The sequence below is a fragment of the Eriocheir sinensis genome, chromosome 48 (genome assembly GCF_024679095.1).
Source record: "Eriocheir sinensis breed Jianghai 21 chromosome 48, ASM2467909v1, whole genome shotgun sequence".
Lineage (NCBI taxonomy): Eukaryota > Metazoa > Arthropoda > Malacostraca > Decapoda > Varunidae > Eriocheir > Eriocheir sinensis.
The window spans coordinates 11,371,040-11,395,005 of NC_066556.1; the positions used below are offsets into that span (position 1 = coordinate 11,371,040).

The following is a 23,966-nucleotide window of genomic DNA, read 5'->3' on the forward strand; positions in this document are numbered from 1 at the left end:
CCTGGGTTTCGTAGGCACTGTAGCCTTCTCTACCTCCAAAAGCTTATCTTTGAAGTCGTTCCACACGTTGTCGATTGTATTGTCGGTGAGGTTAAGTTGGTCCCAAGTCGTAGGGGGAAGCAGCTCACGGGCTAGGTTGAAATTTGCTTTTTTGTAGTCTGGTATCACTGACGGATTGTCTACGAGTTTGTGACTTATGTTGACATTAAAACGGATTAAGTGGTGATCGCAACCAGTAATTTTCTCACCAACTTCACAGTCGCGAATGAGTTCGGGGTCACTTACTAGTACCAGATCCAGCAGATTATTTTCTTTTGTCGGTTGAGTTACAACTTGAGTGAGGAACGAATCCTCCATCATTTCTATAAGCCTGTTACCCTCTTGATCTCCAGTCAAATGTCCCCAGTCAATGTTAGGGCAATTAAAGTCCCCAATTATTATTGCTTCTTTGCTTTGAGGAGGAGGAGGAGGAGGAGAAGAAGAAGAAAAAGAAGAAGAAGAAGAAGAAGAAGGAGGAGAAATGGTGTGGTTATGATAATATGGTGACTGTGTAACTGTTGTGTGTGTGTGTGTGTGTGTGTGTGTGTGTAGTCAGAACAGAGGAAAATAAGGGTATGGAGCAGTAAGAACTACTTTTTTAATGAAGTTTAAGGAACAATGGACCGATATATATATATATATATATATATATATATATATATATATATATATATATATATATATATATATATATATATATATATATATATATATATATATATATATATATATATATATATATATATATATATATATATATATATATATATATATATATATATATATATATATATATATATATATATATATATATATATATTATTATTACACACACACAAAAAAAATGCACTCAGTTGTACTGCTATTATTGCTTTATAATTTTTTTATATGAAATGTCTCACTTTGCTACTCTGATAAAGTGACTCAACATTGGATTAGTTATAATGTATGCATGATGCTCTCTCTCTCTCTCTCTCTCTCTCTCTCTCTCTCTCTCTCTCTCTCTCTCTCTCTCTCTCTCTCTTATTTATACTGCCTCGAGCTTTTTTAGGGAATTTTTCGGTTAAAGGAGATATGCTGGGTATATCCTATCTAAAAACCGACCCTCCACTCTCTACCTTACTACTTATATAACAATTAGAGTAATATACAATATACATGGAGTATACGTAAACCTACTGAACATATAGCTGTCTTTTATGTCCAATCTGCACTCCTGTAGGCCGACTCCATGTCACTCCTCACTGTGGGGCTTTCACACCCCGTGTCGCTATCACGCGCCGCACAAAGCCATTTGTGTACGCCCACTTTGAATTTCTGAACCCCACACGTCGCAACACTTAGATCGTTCGGGCACTTGTCGGAGGTCAGGAATTCATTCCATCACCGCACATATGCTTGTTTTAACTGCCACTGGTGGTGGGATGTGTGTGAGCGTGGAGTGGCCAGGACGGAGGGTGCACCTCTGCTCTGCGGGGTGGCAGGCGCAGCTGGCGGAGGTGGCTCACTCTCTCCTCCTGCACCTTATAGACTCTATAATATAGAGGGTGGTGAGGCCCGCCACATCCCGGCGATGACGAAGGGTGTCCATTGACGTCCGTCGACCCGGCTGGGTGTCCCAGATGAGCCTCTCCTCTCTCCGCTGCACATTGCCGAGTGTTTCAAGGTGTGTGGAGGCTGCACCCCCCCCCAAGCGAGGCAGGAGTACTCCAGCGAAGAGGGAATCTGGGCTTTGTAGAGCAGCGCGACCCCTCTCGTCCCGAAGCCAGGAAATCCTCCTGAGAGAGGCCAGCTTCCCCGCCGCTGTTCGGGCGAGCTGCTCTATGTGGGTCCTGAAGGTCAACTTGGAGTCATAAGTGACACCCCCAGGATCTCTCTCTCTCTCTCTCTCTCTCTCTCTCTCTCTCTCTCTCTCACACATTGTATTTTGCTTTTCTTGTAAACTGTAATATTTATGCTGACTGCATTATATTCGTTATTTACACAAAAACTTCAACGTGGCCAACACTGTAATTCTTTCATTCAACACAGTCTCAACTGCAGTTCTCATAATGGTGTTGTAGTTTTTACTCTGTCTGGTAACTGCCAGCCAGGGTGATTGTATGAATGTATTAGGCTCAGCATTAAAAAGACCATTGTACGTAATTTAGTTTGTTCCTCATATTTACTTGGAAAAAGGGTGATGTAGGCTATGCATAGAACTTCAATAACAGGCTACCAATCACCTACCTACTGATGCTTGAACCTAATCAGTCGTGTTGGCTACGTTGAAGTTTTTGTGAAAATGACGAATATAATGCAGTCAACATAAATATTACAGTTTATAAGAAAAGCAAAACACAATGTAAGTCACTACGTGTATTGTAATATAATTATTATAGTTAATTAGTTGAACCTGCTTTAGTTCCTCATCAAATTGATTCGTTTTCTGTTTCAAATCTTAGATTTAGAATATGGATAATTCTTTTCATGGGTAACCAAAAGAAATATATGAAAAGAACCTATATTTTTCTGTTTTATTTCATGATGACTAACATTTGTTATTTCCCAATCCACTGAAAAAGTAGTTTGCAAGGCAACACATATCATACATGCTATATAGAGGATGTAGCAGTCAAATAACGCGAAAAAGAATTGCTTTGTGCGAAATATGGAGACTGGGTAACGAGTGTTTTTTTTTCCATAAACCAATAAAAAGCTAGTAGCTAGGGCATAGAAAAATTCAATAAATTAATAACTTTGTAATGAAGTGTTTTACCACGTGCTACTGCCACTCAGCGAGCGTTGATGCCGATTTTTTTTACATATATGCCTCGGCCCGAGGAAATCTTAAGATGGCGGCTGCGGGCCTCAGGATGCTAACCAGGCTAGTACAGAGAAAGCCAATCCAGTTGTAATAGAGATCAGTGATGGGAAACCGGTGTTTTGGGGGGAAGGCAAAATCACTGAAAAATGGCCTTCCAAAATTTCCCTAGAAAAATCCCTAAATTTGGGAAAATTCTCTAGTCTCGAAAGTAAGGAAATTCCTTAACGCATACTCTTGTAGTCTATTCCAATATAACCTAGCATTCGGTCTGTTGACGAGTGTCAGGCGTGTCACTGGATGGTGGGCATTGTGACCACCCACGGCCGCCCTCCCAATCCGTCCCGCGCCGCTTAATTTCTGACGGGCCACACCGCATGTCAAATATATTTAAACTTTTCCAACCAAACTTTACGACCCCCCTCTTCTAACCCCCCACATGTATATGCGACTTATTTCTGCGAGGAGGCATTACTTGCCGTTATTCAACGAGCGCAGAAGAAGAAAACACGAGTCTGGGTTCGGTAATGGCTGAAGGGAAGAGAGGCCCATGGTGTGTACAACAATCCATCTAACTTTCTTGAGTGTAGACTTACAGAAATGTGGATGGCTGTGGTTCCCCAACTCGGGATGGTCCCTGACTCTAATATCTAAAGACTGCACAATACCGGAGGACCAATGATCCCTAGAACTAGAAGCGAAGGTGGTCATAATGAGTGTTTATTTCAGCTGGGCGGTTAGGGATTAGGAATCCAGAAATCAAAATAAAAGCCAACACTAGTTTTTACTTTATCATAAAATATTTTAAACACCATCAAACATAAACCGAGTATGTGAATAAGTTAGGTAATATCATGGGTATACGGATACAATGCACTAGGCTATATATATTATTCACATATCGGTGCACCAAAGAGCTCATTTGACTGCCTGCTCGCGGCTCGCCCAGCTGCTCCCCGCCCTAACGGCGAGCTACACGCAGGAGCAAAAGCTCGCGAACGAGCCATCCCGCGAGCAAAAGCTCGTGCTCGCCAGATTTGGTCCAGTGTGACCCCGGCTTAAGTTGGTGGTAGATCATTGTTACTGAGTAGTTTGGGGTACAAAATAAAACAGATTTGTGACAGCTGTCATCCAACACTGGCGCTCCTGCTGTCATCTGACCCGGGAGTGACCTACCGATTGCTACATATCACCCTGGCCTCCATTTTACGTAAACTATGAGTAGCGCGCGTTGAACAATATCCGGTTGGTTTCTGACACGTGACTAGCTTCATGCGACTGCTATTCACAAAGCGCAGATGTCACACACCCGTGTCACTATTCGACTCGGTTTTGGGATAGTAATCGGTCCTTTTGTCAAACTACATGGATACCAACAAAGAAGTGAATTACTCAGTTAACACTTACTGATAGGTGAAGTAGAATGTATTTTGAGGGAGTGAGAGTCTCGGTCCAAGCATCATGGCCCCTGGTGGAAGACTGACGTGTAGGGGTGGGCAGGTACCGGTACCAGTACCGGTACTAACGGTACCAGCTAAACGGTACGGTACCGGTACCAGATTGCTCGGATTTATTTATTGGATTTATTGATAATTCTTCATGTCCGATTTTTTTTTAGGTTGCAACTAAATATTGTTATTGTTATTAGACTATGATCGAGTACATCCATAATAACTATACATGATATTCTTTTATCGAAAAAATAAATATTCACTTCATTCAGCGAGAGAGAGAGAGAGGGATCACCACTCAGTGAGTGGATATCTCGGTGATATGGGTACTCGATCATAGTCTAATAACAATAACAATATTTATTAGCAACCTAAAAAAGGAAAAGAACCGGACATCAAGAATTATCCAGTAATTCCAATAAATAAATCAAATAATAAAATAATGGAAACGGGAGCTGTGATGGAAACGGAAAGCAGGACAAAATGGTGGGAACTTGGGGAGACGGTCAGCGAGGCAGTGACTCAGCGTCTCCATACAGGGCCCATACCGCGTGATACCACATGGAGGCGGGCGAGCGCCGAGCGTCACTAAGATCCAGACGGTACCGGTACTATAATGCGGCAATGCGCAGTGCCGAGTGATCATGACGCATCCCGGCACCCAAATGATCATGAGGCTTCGCGGTACCAGGTACCGGTACCTGGTACCGCGAAGACTCCATGTGGTATCACGCGGTATGGGCCCTGTATGGAGACGCTGAGTCACTGCCTCGCTGACCGTCTCCCCAAGTTCCCACCATTTTGTCCTGCTTTCTGTTTCCATCACAGCTCCCGTTTCCAATATTTTATTATTTGATTTATTTATTGGAGTTACTGGATAATTCTTGATGTCCGATTCTTTTTATTTTTTAGGTTGCTAATAAATATTGTTATTGTTATTAGACTATGATCGAGTACATCCATAATAACTATACATGCTATTTTTTTTAACGAAAAAATAAATATTCACTTCATTCAGAGAGAGAGAGAGAGAGAGAGAGAGAGAGAGAGAGAGAGAGAGTTTTCTTTACAGTAAATTTATTTGGGAATTTCATCAGAAGTCTTAGAGATAAAAAAAATACTCCTTCGGGTACCGGTACCGGTACTAACGGTACCTGAGTTTTCGGTACCGGTACTACCGGTACTCAAATTAACGGTACTTGCCCATCCCTACTGACGTGGCAGTGGCAGAGCGCGGTATACCCAGGCGTATGAATACTTTCTGAATGTATAGTCCTTGAAAATGATAAAATACAAATAGTTGCGCCATTATTTACTTTAATATAGAGAAGAAAATAACGTAGGACCGTTTTATGTCCGAAATCGTAATGATCCATGCGCGTTCTTGATATTACTGACTTAGGAACTAGTTTCTGTGGTGTAGTGTCACTAGTGTGAGGCAGCTATAAGGCTCAGTCTGGCCAGGAAGCCCTCGTGTCAAACAACAACACTGGACTTGGAAATTTGCAAGGCATCCCCACATAATTTAGCCGTTTACACAGTAAATTGGTATGACCAGAAAGTAAAACCTTAACAAATGTGAAGCAAATTAAGTATCCTATGCACTCCGCATGCTTTTTTTTTTTTCTTTTTTTTTTGTGTGTGTGTGTGTGTGTGTGTGGTATATTAGAAGCAGTTGCTAGCTGGACTAACCCGGGTGCTTTAGGGGGGAGTGGGGGGGCGAAGCCCCCTTGTTAACTGTTAGGTTATAAAGTTAGGGACTTTTCTTACTTTTGAGACTTGGGAATTTTCTTTATTCTAGAGATTTTTCTAGGGAAATTTTGGAAGCCCATTTTTCAGTGATTATGGGACACCAATTTCAAACTTCAACAATTTCCTTGTTCTTTTGCATCTTTCCCATAATTAATTATCACTATACTCTTATACTCTCCATACAATGATGATGAAAACAGTAATAATAGCAATAGTAATGATAACAATGATAGGTGTTATCAATCAATAATTAGATAGACATAGCACTGTGGGGTTTTATAGATTGTGTAACATCAAGGTGAGGTTAGAATAAGTGATTTAATTAAAGAAATTAGGTGAAATTCAATACTTTATTTCTGCATATTGAGAGATGACAAACTGAGGGCTAAACAAAGAAAAGAAAATGCTGCAACATGCTTCTCCTACAAAGAGAATAGCTGCCAAAGAATTGTCAGATTTAGTTCCAGAGGTGTTTGGAAATTTTCTTTTGAAGACTTGTTTAGTTAAGAACTGACTGCTGAGTTCCAGTAACCCTGACCACTCTAACACTTGTCTATTTTCTCTCACACAGGGCGGGGAGCGGGTGGTATGGGAGTTCCACAATGTGACCCTTACCCGCGTGCCGGGCTACGGGTTCGGCATCGCGGTGAGCGGCGGCCGGGACAACCCGCACTTCACCAACGGCGACCCTTCCATAGCCATCTCTGACGTGCTCAAGGCAGGCCCAGCAGAGGGCAAGCTGCAGTGAGTGTCCTGTCCTGACTTGGTCCAAGTCTTATTACTTGAGTTTTTTGTGAATTTCATGAAATTTGGGTCAATGTGTAGGGGAGACTCAAACAAAGCATAAAATCTTCTTTTTATTTCACAGACTTTAGTATTTAGTTAATTGCTTTGAAAAAAATACCATAGAAACTTTGTGTATATATCTACATTTCTCATGTTGTAAATTTTTTATTTTTTGTTTTGGCTTCTAAGAAAAAAATTAACTAATAATTTTCTCCACTCTCCCGTTTTCTTTTTACATTTTCAAAAATGTACAAAAGGAGAAAAATTGCCATTTAGTTGTAATTTATATTGATACCTTACAAAAGACTCAGACGTTTTGTCAATTTTGTGAAATTTTTTTGAAGTGTAAAAAACAAATTTTCGAGATTCTGGCTCCTTAAGATTTTTTTTCATTTCATGTGTCTTGCCATTTGTATTCATTTGATTGGCATGAAATCTTCACATACGATTGTTTATACCTGGGTCAAAGGAAAAAACGTCTGAGAGGGGAGGACCAATCATCGAGACTAGACCTAATTTTCACAAGAAATGTTGAGCTAGATGAATAAGTCAGTCACGAGTGCTTCTGGAAAAGAGCGACCATGAGCTATTAGAGATGAAAACTAAGGAAGGATATGAATATCGAAATGAGGCATATAAGGAAAAAAGGAAAAATTACACAAAGGCAGATTACTTTAGACTCAAGACTTTCTTCGCTGGGGTAGACTGGAGTGATATGAAGAGGAGTACTAACATTCAAAAGAAATATGACCTTTTTATGAATATTTACAACAGAGGAATAGAGATATATATTCCATACTATACAGTAAGAGCTAAAGGAGAGAAAACATGGTTTGGATGGGGGTTTGAAACAGCAAAATGAAACAGAAATAAGGCATGGAGGAACTTAAAGAAAAAAACAAATAAGAATAATAAAGACAAATATTAAAAAGAAAGAAATGAATATGTGAAAATAAGGAGAGAAGAGAAAGCTAAATTTGAAAAAAGAATAGTTTTTAGTTGTAAGGAAGAACCAAAAATGTTTTATAAATTCATAAATGAAAAGTTAAAAAGAAATAAAGGAGTGGAAAGGCTAAAAGAAAAAAATGTTTTCTACAAAAAGGACGAAGAAATTGCAGAAATATTAAAGAAAATTTTTCATAAAGTATTTACGAAAGAGACCGACTTTGACTGGGGGCATGAAAACTGTAATGAAGGGAAGCTAAATTATGTAAAGGTTGAGAAAGGGGAACTGTTGCAGCTGATGGAATCTTTAGATGGAAGGAAAGCTATGGGACCGGATGAAATCTCCAGTCCAGTGCTAAAAGAGTGTAGAAATGAATTATTGGAACCACTTTATGACATAATAACATGCTCTATAAATACAGGAAAAGTGCCCTTAGAGTGGAAGAGAGCGAACATTGTACCAGTTTATAAAAGTGGAGATAAAACTGAACCATTAATTATAGGCCAGTCTCTTTAACAAGTGTAATGTGCAAGATCTGTGAAAGTATAATAAAAACAATGGGTTGAACATTTAGAAAAGGGAAACATGATAAATGAAGGACAGTTTGGATTTAGAAAAAGGAAATCGTGTGTCACCAACTTACCATGTTTCTACTCAAGAGCAATAGACGTGGTGCAAGAAAGAGAAGGATGGACTGATTGTGTATATCTAAATCTGAAAAAAAGCTTTCGACTTTCTACAGAAATGGGGAAGAATGGGCGGAAAGGTCATCGAGTGGATAAAGGACTACTTAACAGGAAGAGAAATGAGAACAGTGATTAGAGAAGAGAGATCAAATTGGAGGAGAGTAGAGTGTGGAGTTCCTCAGGGCTCAGTTCTGGCACCATTAATGTTCATAATATATATAAATGATATGCCAAAGGGTATAAAAAGTTATATGAGTCTTTTTGCAGACGATACAAAGTTGATAAGAAAAGTGAAGACTGTGAAGAACTGCAAAAAGACCTGGATAAAGTGTATAAATGAAGCCAGTTATGGGAGATGGAATTTAATGCAAACAAATGCCATGTTATGGAAATAGGGAAAAGTAAAAAAAGACTGAGGAAAACATACAGGATGGGAGAAGAAAACTTAAAGGTGGTACATGAAGAAAAAGATTTAGGAGTGATGATGCAAGTCACACTCCCCAGAAAAGTATATAAACAAGTTATTTGGAGAAACCTACAGGATGACGCAAAATATAAGGGTATCATTCCATTATATAGATAAGGAAGTGATGAAGAAAATAATAACAACACTGATAAGACCAAAACTTGAATATGCTGCAGTTGTGTGGTTGCCTCACAAAAAGAAGGATATCAGAAAGTTGGAAAGAATACAGAGAATTGCAACTAAAATGTTTGCAGATGATGCAAAGCTATTGAGACGAGTGAATGATGTAAAGGACTGTGAGGCATTGCAGAGGGACCTGGATAGAATATGGGAGTGGAGTGGTACATGGCAGATGGAGTTCAACCTTGGGAAATGTAAAAAAATGGAGTTTGGTAAGAGTGGTAGAAGATTAGGGTATTCGCTGGCTGCCTGGGATTGGACCCACGACCAGCGTGATGGGAGAGCCACTCCTTACCGAGTCGGCCAAAGAGGTACCCCACTGGCTAAGTGGGTTATGGGAGGCTCGTTCATCAGACCGTCGCTGCACTACATATGCAGCAGTGGTCTGGTCTCCTCACGAAAAGAAGAACATAAGGAAGCTGGAAAGAATGCAGAGAGTGGCAACTAAGATGGTACCGAAACTTGGAGATCGGACTTATGAGGGGAGACTCAATAGCATGGGGCTCACAACCCTGGAGAGAAGAGAAAGAGGAGACCTGATAGCGGTGTACAGGGTGGTGAGCGGGGTGGAGCATTTGGACAGAGAGGACCTGTGTGTGTGGAACGAGAGAGAAACGAGAGGACATGGAAAGAAGTTGAGGGCGACCATGTGTAGCGAGATGTGAAAAAGTTTAGTTTCCCAAACAGAAGCATTGAGCTATGGAATAGACTGGAGGAGGAGGTGGTTTGTGCAAGAAACATCATGATTTTAAGAAAAAGTTGGATAAGAGCGGATATGGAGACGGGACAGCGCGAGCGTAGCTCTTTTCCCGTATGTCACAACTAGGTAAATACACACACACACACACACACACACACAGTGTTGCAGAGGCCTGGGCTGCGGTAATGTTGGTTCGGTGGGTCTCCTTTAGTGCAGTTTAGTACGATGAGTGAGAAGGAGGAAGATCAGGGATGGAACACGCCAAGAAGCAGAACAGAAAGAGCAGGAGGAGGAGACTACAACAGTGGGGAGGAGAGTGAGTATGAGGCTGGAGGTACTTCAGCTGAGTTCTCTGGATTTGCGAGAAATGAGACGACATTATACAAGAGAGTGCTACTGATGGAAAGAAAACTGGATAAATGGATCAGCATGGTAAAGAGAAGGGATGAGGAAGAAGAGCAGAATAGAGTATTCCACAGCGACCTGAGAAATAGGATAAAACGACTAGAGGAAAATGAGAAGAAATTGATTAAGGAAAATGAGGAGCTAAAGGAAAAAGTAGCAAAGTACGAAAGATCAATGAAGGAAGGTTTGGGAGTGGTAAGAAAGGAAAATGAAAACCTAAAGGAATTGGTAAACAGAGAAGAACAAAGAGTTAGAGAAGAGGTGAAGACGTTGAGAGTGGAGAATGAAAAAGCAAATGTAAGCCTAAGAGAAGTAATAGAACAGCAAAAGAAAGAGGATAAAGAAGACGTGGAGAAAGAGGGAGTCAAGGCCTTAAAGAAAAATGAAGAATTAGTGAGAGAAGTAGCGGACAAAAAAAGAAGTGTTATTATTTTTGGGATGAAAGAAAAGAATATAACATATAAACCAAAAAGGGATAAAGAGGAACTTAAATCAGTCAAAGACCTGCTCAAGAACCTAAATGATGCAGAAAGGCAGAGTATTGAGGAGGAAGTTGATGAGATTTATAGAATGGGTCCATTTACTGAAGGGAAAACTAGACCAGTCAAGTTAAAACTAAAATCACAAATGGCAGCCAAAGACATACTATATAGAACAACTAAACTAAAAGAAACGGAAGGATGTAAGGATATATATATAAAGAAAAATAGAAATGAAGAAGAAAGGATGAAATGGAATGAATTACTGGCAGAGTCAAAAGTAAAAAATAACACAAGATCTGAGGAAGAAAAAGAAGCATTTTTTTGGAGAATTTCGGGGGATGGAATCAAGAAATGGTTCATAAGGGAGAAGAGAAAGGGGAGTGAAAACTAGATAAGAAAGATACAGAGAGGGGAATAAGAATAATGTACACAAATGTAGATGGGTTGATCTCTATAAAATAGAGCTGCAAGATTATCTAAAAGAGAGGGATCCCATGATAGTTTGTCTAACTGAAACTAAACTAAAAGAAAACATCGAAATTGAGTTAGATGGAAGATACAATGTGTGGAGGAAGGATAGAATGGGCAAAGGCAGAGGAGGAGTGGTGATAATGATAAAGAAAGAGTTATTAGTAAAAACAATAGAATATGGAGAAGGAAAAGCAGAGATAGTGAGTGTAAGCTTGGAAAACAAGAATAGAGAAATGATGACGATTTCAGTAACATATGTACCACCAAAAACTACATCATGGAGTAAAGAAGATTATGAAAACATGATTGATGACACCATACAGAGTTTGAGGAGATTGCTTAAGGCAAACAAAGGAGTAATACTAGTTGGCGATTTCAGTTGCAAAGAGGTTGACTGGGAGAGGTTTGAGAGCAATGGTAGTGATGTGGCATGGGGGAATAGATTCTTGAATTTAATGATGGAAAATTTTATGATACAAAGGGTGAAGGAAAGCACTAGATATAGAAGAGACGATGAACCGGCAAGACTGGATTTGGTGTTGACAAGAGAAATTCACGTGAAGGATGAATTGAGGTATGATTGCCCCCTGGGAAAAAGTGATCACGTGCTCATAGAGATGGAAATGGAGGAGGAAGGAAGGGAACAAGATGAGACTTATAGAAGCAATAGATTAAACTATAGGAAAGCAGGGGTGGAAAACCTCAAGAAGTTTTTTGGTGAAATGGATTGGAAAGAGTTAATGAGTACAAGCGAAGTTCAAGGAAAGTATGATATTTTCATGAAGGTGTACAACACAGGTGTTATGAAGTTCGTACCAAAATACAGACCAAGGGAGAGGGCTAAAAAGGACTGGTTTAATGCAAGATGTGCAAAGGCAAAAGAAAAGAGAGACAAAGCGTGGTCAAGATTAAAAAGAAACAAAAATCAAAGAAATAGAGAAGACTTTAAGGCAGCGAGAAATGAGTACGTGAAAGTGAGAAAGAAAGAAGAGAAACGATACAAAAAGGATATTGTGGAAAAGTGTAAAGAACAACCTAAACTATTTTATAGATTTATAAATGGAAAAATTAAATCAAGAGAAACAATTGAAAGACTGACAAAAGAGAATGTAGAGATCGAGGATCCCAAAGGCATGGTGGAATTATTTAACAAAAAATTCCAGCAAGTGTTTACCAAAGAATCATTATTTAATGAACCACAAGAAAACAACTTAATGTATATATGGAAGAGGTCAAAATAGATAAAGAGAAGATAAAAAACTATTGGGGGAATTGGAAGAAGGGAAGGCCATGGGACCGGATGGAGTTTCAGGTTTTATACTTAAAGAGTGCAGAAATGAGTTAGTTGGCCCGATATATGACATCATTAGGTGCTCAATAAAAACTGGCACAGTGCCTAGGGAGTGGAAGAGGGCAGAAGTGGTACCTATATACAAAAGTGGAAAAAAGGAAGAACCCCTAAATTACAGACCGGTGTCTCTGAGCAGCGTAGTATGCAAAATATGTGAGAAATTAATAAAAGAACAATGGATGAGATTTCTAGAAGAACATAATCTAATCACAAACAATCAATATGGGTTTAGGAAAGGCCACTCATGTGTGACAAACTTGCTGAGCTTTTACTCAAGAGTGACGGACAAATTACAGGAAAGAGACGGATGGGTGGATTGCATTTACCTAGACTTAATGAAGGCATTTGACAAAGTTCCATATTCAAGACTGATGTGGAAACTAGAAAATAAAGGAGGATTGAGAGGGAAAATGAAGTGCTGGATGGAAAGCTACTTTAGAGGAAGAGAGATGAGAACCGTGGTTAAGGACACTAGATCGGAATGGAGAGCGGTGGAAAGTGGAGTGCCCCAGGGGTCGGTTATAGCACCAGTACTCTTCCTAGTCAATATTAATGATATGCCAGAGGGAATAAACAGCTACATGAGCCTGTTCGCAGATGATGCTAAACTGCAAAGACATATAAGAAACAGTGAAGACTGCAAGGAGCTGCAAGAAGACCTAAACAAAATTTGGAAATGGAGTCAGAAATGGGAGATGAAATTCAACGTGAAGAAATGTCATGTTATGGAAATGGGAAAAAGTGTAGAAAGACCAAAATGGACATATAAAATGAAAGATGGTGAAATATTAAAGAAAGTAAATGAAGAGAGAAACCTGGGAGTAATAATGCAAAATTATATGCAACCAGGAAGTCATATAAATCGGATCTTTGGTGATACATATAACATGGTGAGAAATATAGGTATAGCATTCCACTACATGGACAAAGAAATGATGAAAAAATTAATAACTACTATGATCAGACCTAAACTAGAATACTAGAAACAGTGTGGTCTCCACATATGAAGAAACACATAATAAAACTAGAAAGAATACAGAGGATGGCAACAAAAATGGTTCCAGAACTGGAGGGACTGACATATGAAGAGAGACTAAAGGAAATGGACTTGCCAACACTAGAACAAAGAAGAGAAAGAGGAGACCTAATACAAATATATAGGCTATTGAGTAAAATGGAAGAAGTAGATAACGAGAAATTGCTACTAAGAGAGGAACCTTCCATCAGGAATACTAGAGGACATAGTAAAAAGTTGAGGAAGGGAAGATGCTCAAGAGACATAAAGAAATATAGCTTCCCACAAAGAAATATAGAGGTTTGGAACATTAAGTGAAGAAATAGTATCATGAAGAGTGTGCAAAGATTCAAGGAAAAGTTGGATAATTATAGATACGGAGACGGGACCACACGAGGGTAAGCCCAGGCCCTGTAAAATTACAACTAGGTAGATACAACTTGGTAAATACACACACACACACACACACACACACACACACACACACACACACACACACACACACACACACACACATCTTTTCTAAAAGGCAACTATACATTATGATTCCAAAACTGAGCCCTTCAACCCACAGGATCAACGACCGGCTTATTTCGGCCAATGGCATCAGTCTGGAGAACGTGGACTATGCAAGGGCAGTACAGGTGCTGCGGGACTCTGGGGCAGCGGTGCAGCTGGTGGTGAAGCGCCGCATCGTGCTACCTGCAGCTCCTGAGGCACAGACGGTCAAAGTCACGCTCACCAAGAACAAGAAGAAGGAAGGTAAGCACTGTTGAAGGTGGTGACAGTTTTGTGTGACAAGCAAAAGAGAAAGACTCCGATGTGAATCCTGTGTCTATGATGCATCTCACCAAGACCATGAAAAAAGGTGGATTTGGGTGCTGTGGGTGGTGATTTTCGTAGTAATGATGGTGGCGATTTTTCCTTGTGTGGTGGTGTGTTGTGTTTGTAAACATGCTTTGTGTTTTATAGTGCTGTTTGGTGATGGGAAGATTCATATACAAAATGTTCAGCCATGATGTATTGGATGTTTATGCTGTGTAGTACTGGGAAGACTCATATATGAATTGTGTCTTTAATTTATTTGGTGTATCTACTGTGTAGGCATGCATTGTTTATTGCAATGGTTAATGAGATCATATTCACTCCTCCTTCTGTGTAGGTCTGATTAAAACCTATTTTGTGAGAAAAATAGAGGTAGCGACTTAATTACAGATTGTCTTCAACTTATGGCTGAGTGATGTTTCCATTGACTGGCCATAAATTGATTTGATCATAAGTCAGAATTAAGTATGTATAAGATGGCTGCATTGCCACTGCAGGATTGTAATGGTTGTAGGTGTGCTTGTACTGTGGTGCCATCCAACAATAGTGCTAGTAGCCTGCAGTTCTTCCCCCTTCTTATGCAGAGTTTGGAAATTCTCCTGGTGTGAAATTAGCGCCCTTGGTCGTGGGCATAAGTACAGATGGTCATAAGTCACATAAGTTCTAATTTGGGGACAATCTGTACATTAGTTCAGCTCACATACATCCCTCCTTGCCATCAGTAATCAGCAATTTTTCTTTTCTCACCCAAACTAACAGGTAAAGATTGATTTAGGCAGAAACATAGTGAGATACTTCTTTGTACATACATATCATCTTACTGTTTGGGAATTCTAACAAGAATCTTTTTCTTTCATCTCCACACACAACAGACTTTGGCATTGTGCTGGGCTGCCGCATCTTTGTGAAGGAGATCACTAACAAGGCCTCAGTGGAGAAGGAGGGCAGCCTCAAAGAAGGGGACATTGTACTTCGAATCAACTCAAATTCCACTGACAGCCTGACTCTTAAAGAGGCCAAGAAGCTACTGGAGAGTACAAAGGAGAGGCTGAGCTTGGTGGTGCGAAGAGATCCTCCTCCCTCTATGCTTGCCCCTCCAGACCTCACTGTTAAGGGTAGGTGAAAGTTAAGGTGATGGTGAAGGTGGTGGTGGTGATCATAGTAACAAAGGCAGGGTATTGGTGCTGGTAACATTGGTTGAGATAATTATAAAGCTGACTATTTCTAGATCATTATTATCTTGTTAGTTATGATCAGACAGTTAGCAACATAATATAAAGCTTTCTGTTATGGGTTTCAGAGATCATGTTCCCTTGTTTTTTGGGAATAACTCTTTAACAAAGTGTTGGATTAGGTTCATATTTTGTCAGAGACTGTTTCAGACCTCCCACTAATTTTTGTCACATTTGTTTATTGACAAAAGTGAATAATTAAGGCGCTTCCCTTCTATATATAACATAAAATTCCACATTGAAGAGCTCTCCTCCAATACGAATGTATCATGACATCACTGTGACATCACTCCCTAAGCTCCGCCCCAAAGTCATCTTCCACCTTACAAGAGTAGTAGACAGTTGAATTAAGAAAACTGAGAGGAAATGTTTATGAAGTAATTTATTTATTTATATCTACTATAAGTAAAGTTTACTCTGTTACCTGCAGGGAGGAACATGGCATGGGAAGGGTGCCTGCATGGAGATGCACCTGGGGAAACCCCTGTTAGTGGTGCTGTAGGGTGGGCAAGCCAATTCTCCACCATGGTGTATGTACCAATTGGACCGATTGGGTGCTCTAATTTTTAGGCTCATGATATGCAGCAATACCTTGTGTATATGATGGCCGGCTCACTTTTTCTAAATATCTTTATGCTATCTTGATAACACTGGATAGATACAGTAATGCTGGCAGTGGCAGGAGTGGTGGTATCACCTGTCAGTGAGGTGGAAGGTAACTATGGGGCGGAGCCTAGGGAGTGATAACACATGGTACGTTTGTGTTGGAGGAGAGCTCTTCGCTGTGGAATTTTGTGTTACATATAGAAGGGAAGTGCCTTAATTATTCACTTTTGTTAACCCTTACATTAGGGCGATCGTATATATAAGTGCGCTACCGCACGCCCCACCCGTACGGGGATCACATATATAATCATCACACTCTACGCTCCCTACGTTTCAAATATACCGCCAGTTCTTGACTCAGAAGAATGGTGGAGGCATCTGGCATCCGTACACACACTCATTCGTCTCAGCGTGCGCCCTACCGAAGGCCACGGATCATTTTCCACTTTTGTTCGGATTACATCTGTCATGTCTTGTGATGCGTCAAGCAGTTCCTCTGCTCCGGGCGGAAGTAGAGCGCAGGAGAATCAAAGTGACAGTGACTCTGATGACTGCTATGGTAGTGACATTGACAGAGAGAGAGAGAGAGAGAGTGTGGGGGGGTGCTTCCACACGACACGTCACGGCCACGAGAAAATGCGCAATATTTTCGGCTGTCATAACTTTTTTATTATTATTAGGAGAGAAGTTTTATTACACCACCATATATACTAGATGAATATGCAATTATTGCAAAGAAGAAAGACACCATTTCCACCTCTTTTAAATGTCTAAATTTTCCCCGTGCATACCATCCAGAGAAATATATCACCACCCGTACTCCAGGGGTTAATAAATGACGGTGACAAAAATTAGCGGGAGGTTTGAAATAATCTCTGAAAACATATGAACATAATCCAACACTGTTACAGAATTATTCCTGAAAAACGAGGGAGCATGACCTCTGAAACCAATAGTAGGCATAGATGGTTATTGTTAGAAGCACTGCCATAAGAAATAGGTCACCATATCACCAGATTATCTTAACATTGCTTGTGATGAACAAAAAGTTTGAACATGATAAAGAAATGTCTTGGCATTATTGGGGATAGAGTCACTGAGGCCACAAGAAGCAATTATCAACAAACTATTCTCTTCATGCCACTTAACCACCTCACTCCCTGGATATGTAACTAGACATCCCTTAACACCACAGATGTTCGGAATTCTGAGTTCAGTGACACGCGGCCCAACTACTCAACTCAAAACCTGTATGTTCAGCCCCCAACTAGGGCCGAGATGCAGCGGGGTCTGTATGGCCCTGAGATCCCTGACGCCAAGAATAATCTCATGAGGTCGGGGTAAGTACCATCTCATCTCACCCTTTCCTCTTGATTCATGTCTTATTTTGCCACAAGTTTTTGAGACATTTTCATCCTCTTTTCTAGGTAATTATTGACTGGTGTGATTTCTACTGAGTAACACATTACTCTGAGTTAGTACTGTTTTGCGTTGATTTAGTGTGGTTATCAGTTTGAGTGTCAGTAGGAACGCAATTTATAACAATTAACTAAAATGTTTAGTTTTTTTATTGTGAATCAACTACGTCTAGATATGTATGTTGTGATTTCCATAGGTCTTAAGTTAATAACAGCCTTTGCTTTCTGGTATGTACTACTAGGTTCTAAATAATGCTGCTCTTCTTTTTGTACCCTAGTCTAATCACACAACCATGGGTTAGCAAAGTACTCTGCTTCACCAGGTTTGGCACAGTTTTGTTCAAAGCTTGATAATGCACTCCTGAAGCCAGTCCTTCTCTCCAACCCTCATCGACCACCTGCCACACTCATCCTCATTGATCCCACAAAATTACCAATCAGCTTAGTTTGGGTTTCATAAGTGTATGAAGGGAAAGTTTTGGATTAATGAGGTAGCCCCATAAAGCAGAGGGGGCTGAAAAATAAAGGGAGTTTTTTTGGCACATTCTTGTTTATGTAGTATTGCCATACACCCACTTCCATTTAAGTAACATTAATAACAAATGACAACTATGTATATGGTCTCTGACAGAAGACCTTTCCACTGAGGGTTTGAGAGAATGTGCTTGCCTCAGTCCTTCCCCAAGCACTGCCATAACCCACTGCTGCTGTTGTGTTCAGGTATAACCCTGGGTTGGGCATGTCATCTGGGGAAGCTCAATATGGTCTAGATGACCAGGGTTCCCCCCAGGATGATGCTCCTCCCCCACGCCCTCCCCTTCCCCGTCCTGAGGATTACTACACCTGCCATGCACCCAAGGAAGGCCAAAACTCACCATCCAAGGTGTAGGTTTTCCGCCCATTTGCTCACTTCCTCTCCTGCCATTTCTCATGTGGTTGGCTGACATATTCTAATCTTGGTACTAATGTTTCCTCTTGCTGATCTCTCTCTTAAGCTGTGTTGCCATAATGAAACAAGCCATTACTGCGGCCTCCTGTCTTCATTCACTCCCTCCGTGTCCACAGAGTGACGCGAAGCATTGCAGAAGATGGGCTGACCTGAGATGAGGAGTTCTGCATCTCTCATTCGTGCCATAAACCAACAAGCAACCACTGACTAAATAATGCAACTTAAATTGGCCTCCCCATCACAGTGAAAGACTCAAAATGTCACTTGCTGGTTCCTTTAGCTTCCCTCTAAGTTTGAAGTGACTTTCATTTGACTCTGACCCTAGATTGAGTGTTAGTGCAAGCAGTTTAATTGTTTATTTTATTTTATCTTTATTTATGTTTTATATATATATATATATATATATATATATATATATATATATATATATATATATATATATATATATATATATATATATATATATATATATATATATATATATATATATATATATATATATATATATATATATATATATATATATATATATATATATATATATATATATATATATATATATATATATATATATATATATATATATATATATATATATATATATATATATATATATATATATATATATATATATATATATATATATATATATATATATATATATATATATATATATATATATATATATATATATATATATATATATATATATATATATATATATATATATATATATATATATATATATATATATATATATATATATATATATTTTTTGCACATCTTTTTTAGGAAAGTGGAATGCAATTTCTATTTGTTTTTGTTTCTCTTTTTATCTTGTCTAGAAGTGAACAATAGTGTACCAGGCTTCTATGGTTTGTTTTTAGCTATGGAAATGTTTAGTTATTCTTCATACTGTTTTTCGTTTTGTTTTCTTAGTGGTCCCATGAGGGTAGTGGTAAGGCATTTTCTCTTATTTTCATATTTGTGGCACAGTGAGTGCAAAATCAGTCGAGCCCTTTTGCCCTTTTTTCCACTATGGCTGTCAGGTGTTGAGTCCATCTTCCGGGGTTACTGAAAAGTAAAAAAAAAATCATTCCTGGTAAGTACAGCTGAGAGTAGTCAGTTCAAGCAGTGTTTGTATCATGTGGGCCTAAAGATAGTTTCTTGTACTGCTGCGTGTGACCACCTTTTGAGCCAGAAGTTCTAACAGATACACATACCTAGCACTGGTTTTGCAAGTTAAAACAGCTTTTGCTTTTTAGTTGATTCATTTGTAAAAGCAGTTTGTGTTTAGAGTTCTGTGGTAGGATGTATGGGTTAAGTTACAGTAACTTTTCATTTTTAGCACATAACCAAAGTCTGTTTAAATCAGTAGGGGGAAAGTTGTCATTGCTTCAGCACAGCAAAACCTGATCCATCAAGCAGATGAGGTTTGTTCCATTCCATGCTAAGCAGTGGCTTCACATCTGTCATCTCTGACATGAATACATCTATGAATTTAGGTTCAGCATTACGGAATTGAAAGGAAATAGCTTCGTTACCAATGAGTGTATGTGTAGCAATTCCTCAAAATACTTCTTCCATTTATGCAATCTCTGTAAATTATGTTGGTAAGAGTCTAAAAAAGTAAAGAATAATGAGAGTCACTCAGGCTATAGAGGCAAGCTGAATATGTGTTGCCAGTGGTGGGGGTATTAAGGGTTGGTGTCAGGGTGGTGGTTGGCTTGGCTGGTGGCATGCTAGAGATGGTTGTACCACAGACCCAGAGAACAGATGGAAAGACTGAGTTCTCAGCATCAAACTGCTAGGTCACTTTGATGTCTGCAGCCCATTAACCCGGTAGCTGCGGGGATCATGTTTATTAAAGGCCCCTCTTAGTAAATTGATGAGAAAAAATCATCACTAACGCAAACCATTATATTATATGTATCAATGCATTTGTGATCAGTTTATATATCCTCTATTTTGGGGGGTTCATGTCAAGGCAAAAATTTGGCCCGTCGCTGGTATGCGGTAAAACCACAAATTTGGCCCGTTGCTGCTACTGAGTTAAAGTGTGTGTGTGTGTGTGTGTGTGTGCATATATATATATATATATATATATATATATATATATATATATATATATATATATATATAAAAATATATATATATATATATATATATATATATATATAGATATATATATATATATATATATATATCTATATCTCGATCTGTCTCGATATCTATCTATATCTATCTCTGTATCTAACCATCTATCTAACTATCTATATCTATATCTATATCTATATATATATATATATATATATATATATATATATATATATATATATATATATATATATATATATATATACACACATATACATACAGTACCCGTCAGTTGAAGTGTCGCACTTGGCCCCGTGACACTTCTTGTGGCAGGATTTGATATGAAGTGTAAATCAGAGGGAGAAAACTCGCCTGGGAGAAAATGACCACATGTCAACCTTCCTCACGCTCTCTTTAATCTACCAAACCGGGAAAATAATGACTTAGTGCTGCATTAGCTATTACCAGAGGAGGCAGTGTTGCACTTCCCATCCAGTTGGGACCCATAGATTTTCTTGCATGCTGCAACATTCTGCCACATTTTTCAGTGTGCATTATGCCGAAGCCTCCCATTAGCCATGATGACATCATGAGAGTGATAGAGTGTCACAGATTATGCCCCTAAAAACCCAAGAAATTGTCCGGCAAACTGGCTTCAATCGTCAGTCTGTTCAGCGTATGGTTCCTAAATTCAAGGCATCCGGTAGCCAAGAAATGCCGGTCCACTGCCATGGGGAGGACCTCACTCTGTGGTCTCTCCCCGAACCCTCTGTATTATAAAGAGGCAAGTGGAGGCCAATCCTACCTTAACAGCAAAGCAAATTAAGGAAAACAACTCTATGATTCTCGATAATGCCTGTTTTCACCATCCAATGCCACCTCCACGATAACCTGGGTTACAAAAGTCACAGCCCATAAGAAACCCCTCATTATGACTCAACAAATGGAGAAAAGACTTAGTTTTGCAAAATATTGAGTCTGGACCTTGGAGAAGTGGTGAAAGGTGTTGTGGACAAATGAAGTGACGTTTAAAGTAACTGACAGCAACCCGAAAAAAGTATGCAAGAAAATCTACGGGTCCCAACAGGATGGAAAGTGCAATGCTGACTTCTCTGGTAAAAGCTAATGCAGCACTAAGTCATTGTTTTCCCTGCTTGTTAGATGGAGGAGAGCGTGAGGAAGGTTGCCATGTGCTCATTTTCTACCAGGCGAGTTTTTTCCCTCTGATTTATACTTCATACCAAATCCCGCCACAAGAAGTGTCATGGGGCCAAGTGCGACACTTCAACTGGCAGGTACTGTGTGTATATATATATATATATATATATATATATATATATATATATATATATATATATATATATATATATATATATATATATATATATATATATATATATATATATATATATATATATATATATATATATATATATATATATATATATATATATATATATATATATATATATATATATATATATATATATATATATATATATATATATATATATATATATATATATATATATATATATATATTTATATATATATGAGTACTTTTTTTTTTAAAGAAGGAGATTTGAAATATCTCCCTGCGTCTTATACGACGCTGGTTAGGTTTTGGTAGGCCTAGGGGGTTATTGTTACTGGTACGAAACCAACACCCAAAACACCTCCATTTGACACAATAGTTCCCAAATGTTTCCAGAATGAAAAATATCATATTTTGCGGCATGTAACGCACACTTTTTTCACTCAGAAAATGCCAAAAAGTTTCCCCTGCGCAGTATATGCCGAAGGTACAAATTTTGATTGATTTAAATAATGGATAGTGTGATGCAATAGAAAAGGAAAGTGTGAATAAGCAGAAGAGAGGAGGAGGACATGTCCATACAGGTCACAAGAAGATGTGCCACACATGGGAGCTGAGGCTCGTCTTGAACACAAAACACAACACACAACACCGTCCCGGCGCACCAGTCACCAGTGTTGGGTACCTTAGCGGTGATGGTTAAAGAGGCTATTGCACGGGAACAATATTGATGGAGCAGGGTGCTGCCTGACGTGACTGCTCGGCGATCGTGGGACGGACTTGGGTGGATCAATCTGGAGGCATTTCTGCTATGCAGCTGCTATGCAGCTGACATTTCTGTGATACTTGTTTGAACGAACGGATATCCGTGGATGACTAAAGTGTTTATTGTAAATGCATTTTTGTTTCTCATTGTAAAAATAACGATTGATATGATTGAGAAAAATAATCAACATCTATTTTTATTTGAAAGTAGGTATACGGTCCCTGAGAGTAAAAATCAAGGCCAAGATTGCCCATCAAACGTAGCATCCCCATATGATTAGCTCCCTCAGTAGCTCGGCGAAAGTTACTGCATGCACACTGCGCAGTGAGTGAATATACCAAACATCCTTTTGTTAACCATTTCAAAGTCACAGCTGCTCGGGGTAAGAGCACTGTAACTCTTCACTGTGGAACACTTTGAACACAGAGAAGGGCACAAAGCAACATATGGTATCATATTCATAATTGTAAGTAAGATAGCCAAATGTAATATTGCAATCACATTAAGTTACGTGAAAATGTGGAGTTTTTATATTTTTTCTAAATATACCTTGCAAATTACAGGTGCGTCTTATATGCCAATGCGTTTTATATGGCGGGAAATGCGATACAGTCACCTCTCGATTAACACGAGTATAAATAACGCATTTTTGATTTAACACGAGTTGATATTTAACCCGAGAACGTCGGCAGACTTTTTTTAGGGCTTTCACGAGTTGTGGCTGTGGTACGGTGGACCGTAAAAAGGGCTCACCATAAAACCCCTAATTCGAGCTAATTGTAGGCGATGGTGGCATAGAGCAACCCATCATACATGCCCTGGGTCATAGTGGTGGTTGAGTGATCTTGAGATGGGCATTTTTGTCATAGGTGGTGCAGTAAGGTCATGGCAGACTGAATTAGCTATCCACACAGTAATCACTTGTCAAATTCTCTAAAGTAGACAACAAGCGACTCTTGGCTAGATGCCACGCATCACGAGACTGTTTATTTTGTAACAAACACCACCCAAAAAGAATGGAGTTTGAGTAAAAGTAAATATTTTTAACAGCTTTATGGTTATGAGAGGAGTACTCTGATGTACGTTCCATGCTCTTTTCTTAGTCTCAAAAAGCAGTGTAATTTTGACGTTTCTCAGCCACTTCTCAGCTTTCCCATAGCCAAACCTCACGGGTTAAGGAGATACGTTTAACTAACGCGATATATTCGATTTAACAAGAGTTTCA

The 23,966-nt window shown here is 39.1% G+C and overlaps 1 protein-coding gene across 13 annotated transcripts in view; it reads left to right on the forward strand.

Annotated features, from left to right (window-relative positions):
• The window catches only part of LOC126981594 (tight junction protein ZO-1-like), a 170,877-nt gene that overhangs the window by 99,083 nt on the left and 47,828 nt on the right, over positions 1–23,966 (forward strand). For 11 of the 13 annotated variants that reach the window (XM_050833034.1, XM_050833027.1, XM_050833023.1 and 8 more), the window contains 5 exons: positions 6,617–6,789; positions 14,108–14,295; positions 15,231–15,473; positions 17,392–17,536; positions 18,335–18,499. In XM_050833034.1, the coding sequence (XP_050688991.1) occupies positions 6,617–6,789; positions 14,108–14,295; positions 15,231–15,473; positions 17,392–17,536; positions 18,335–18,499 (914 nt within the window). Of the gene's footprint in view, positions 1–6,616; positions 6,790–14,107; positions 14,296–15,230; positions 15,474–17,391; positions 17,537–17,892; positions 17,938–18,334; positions 18,500–23,966 lie in introns of all 13 variants that reach the window. The other 2 variants (XM_050833030.1, XM_050833031.1) reach the window with 2 other exon arrangements.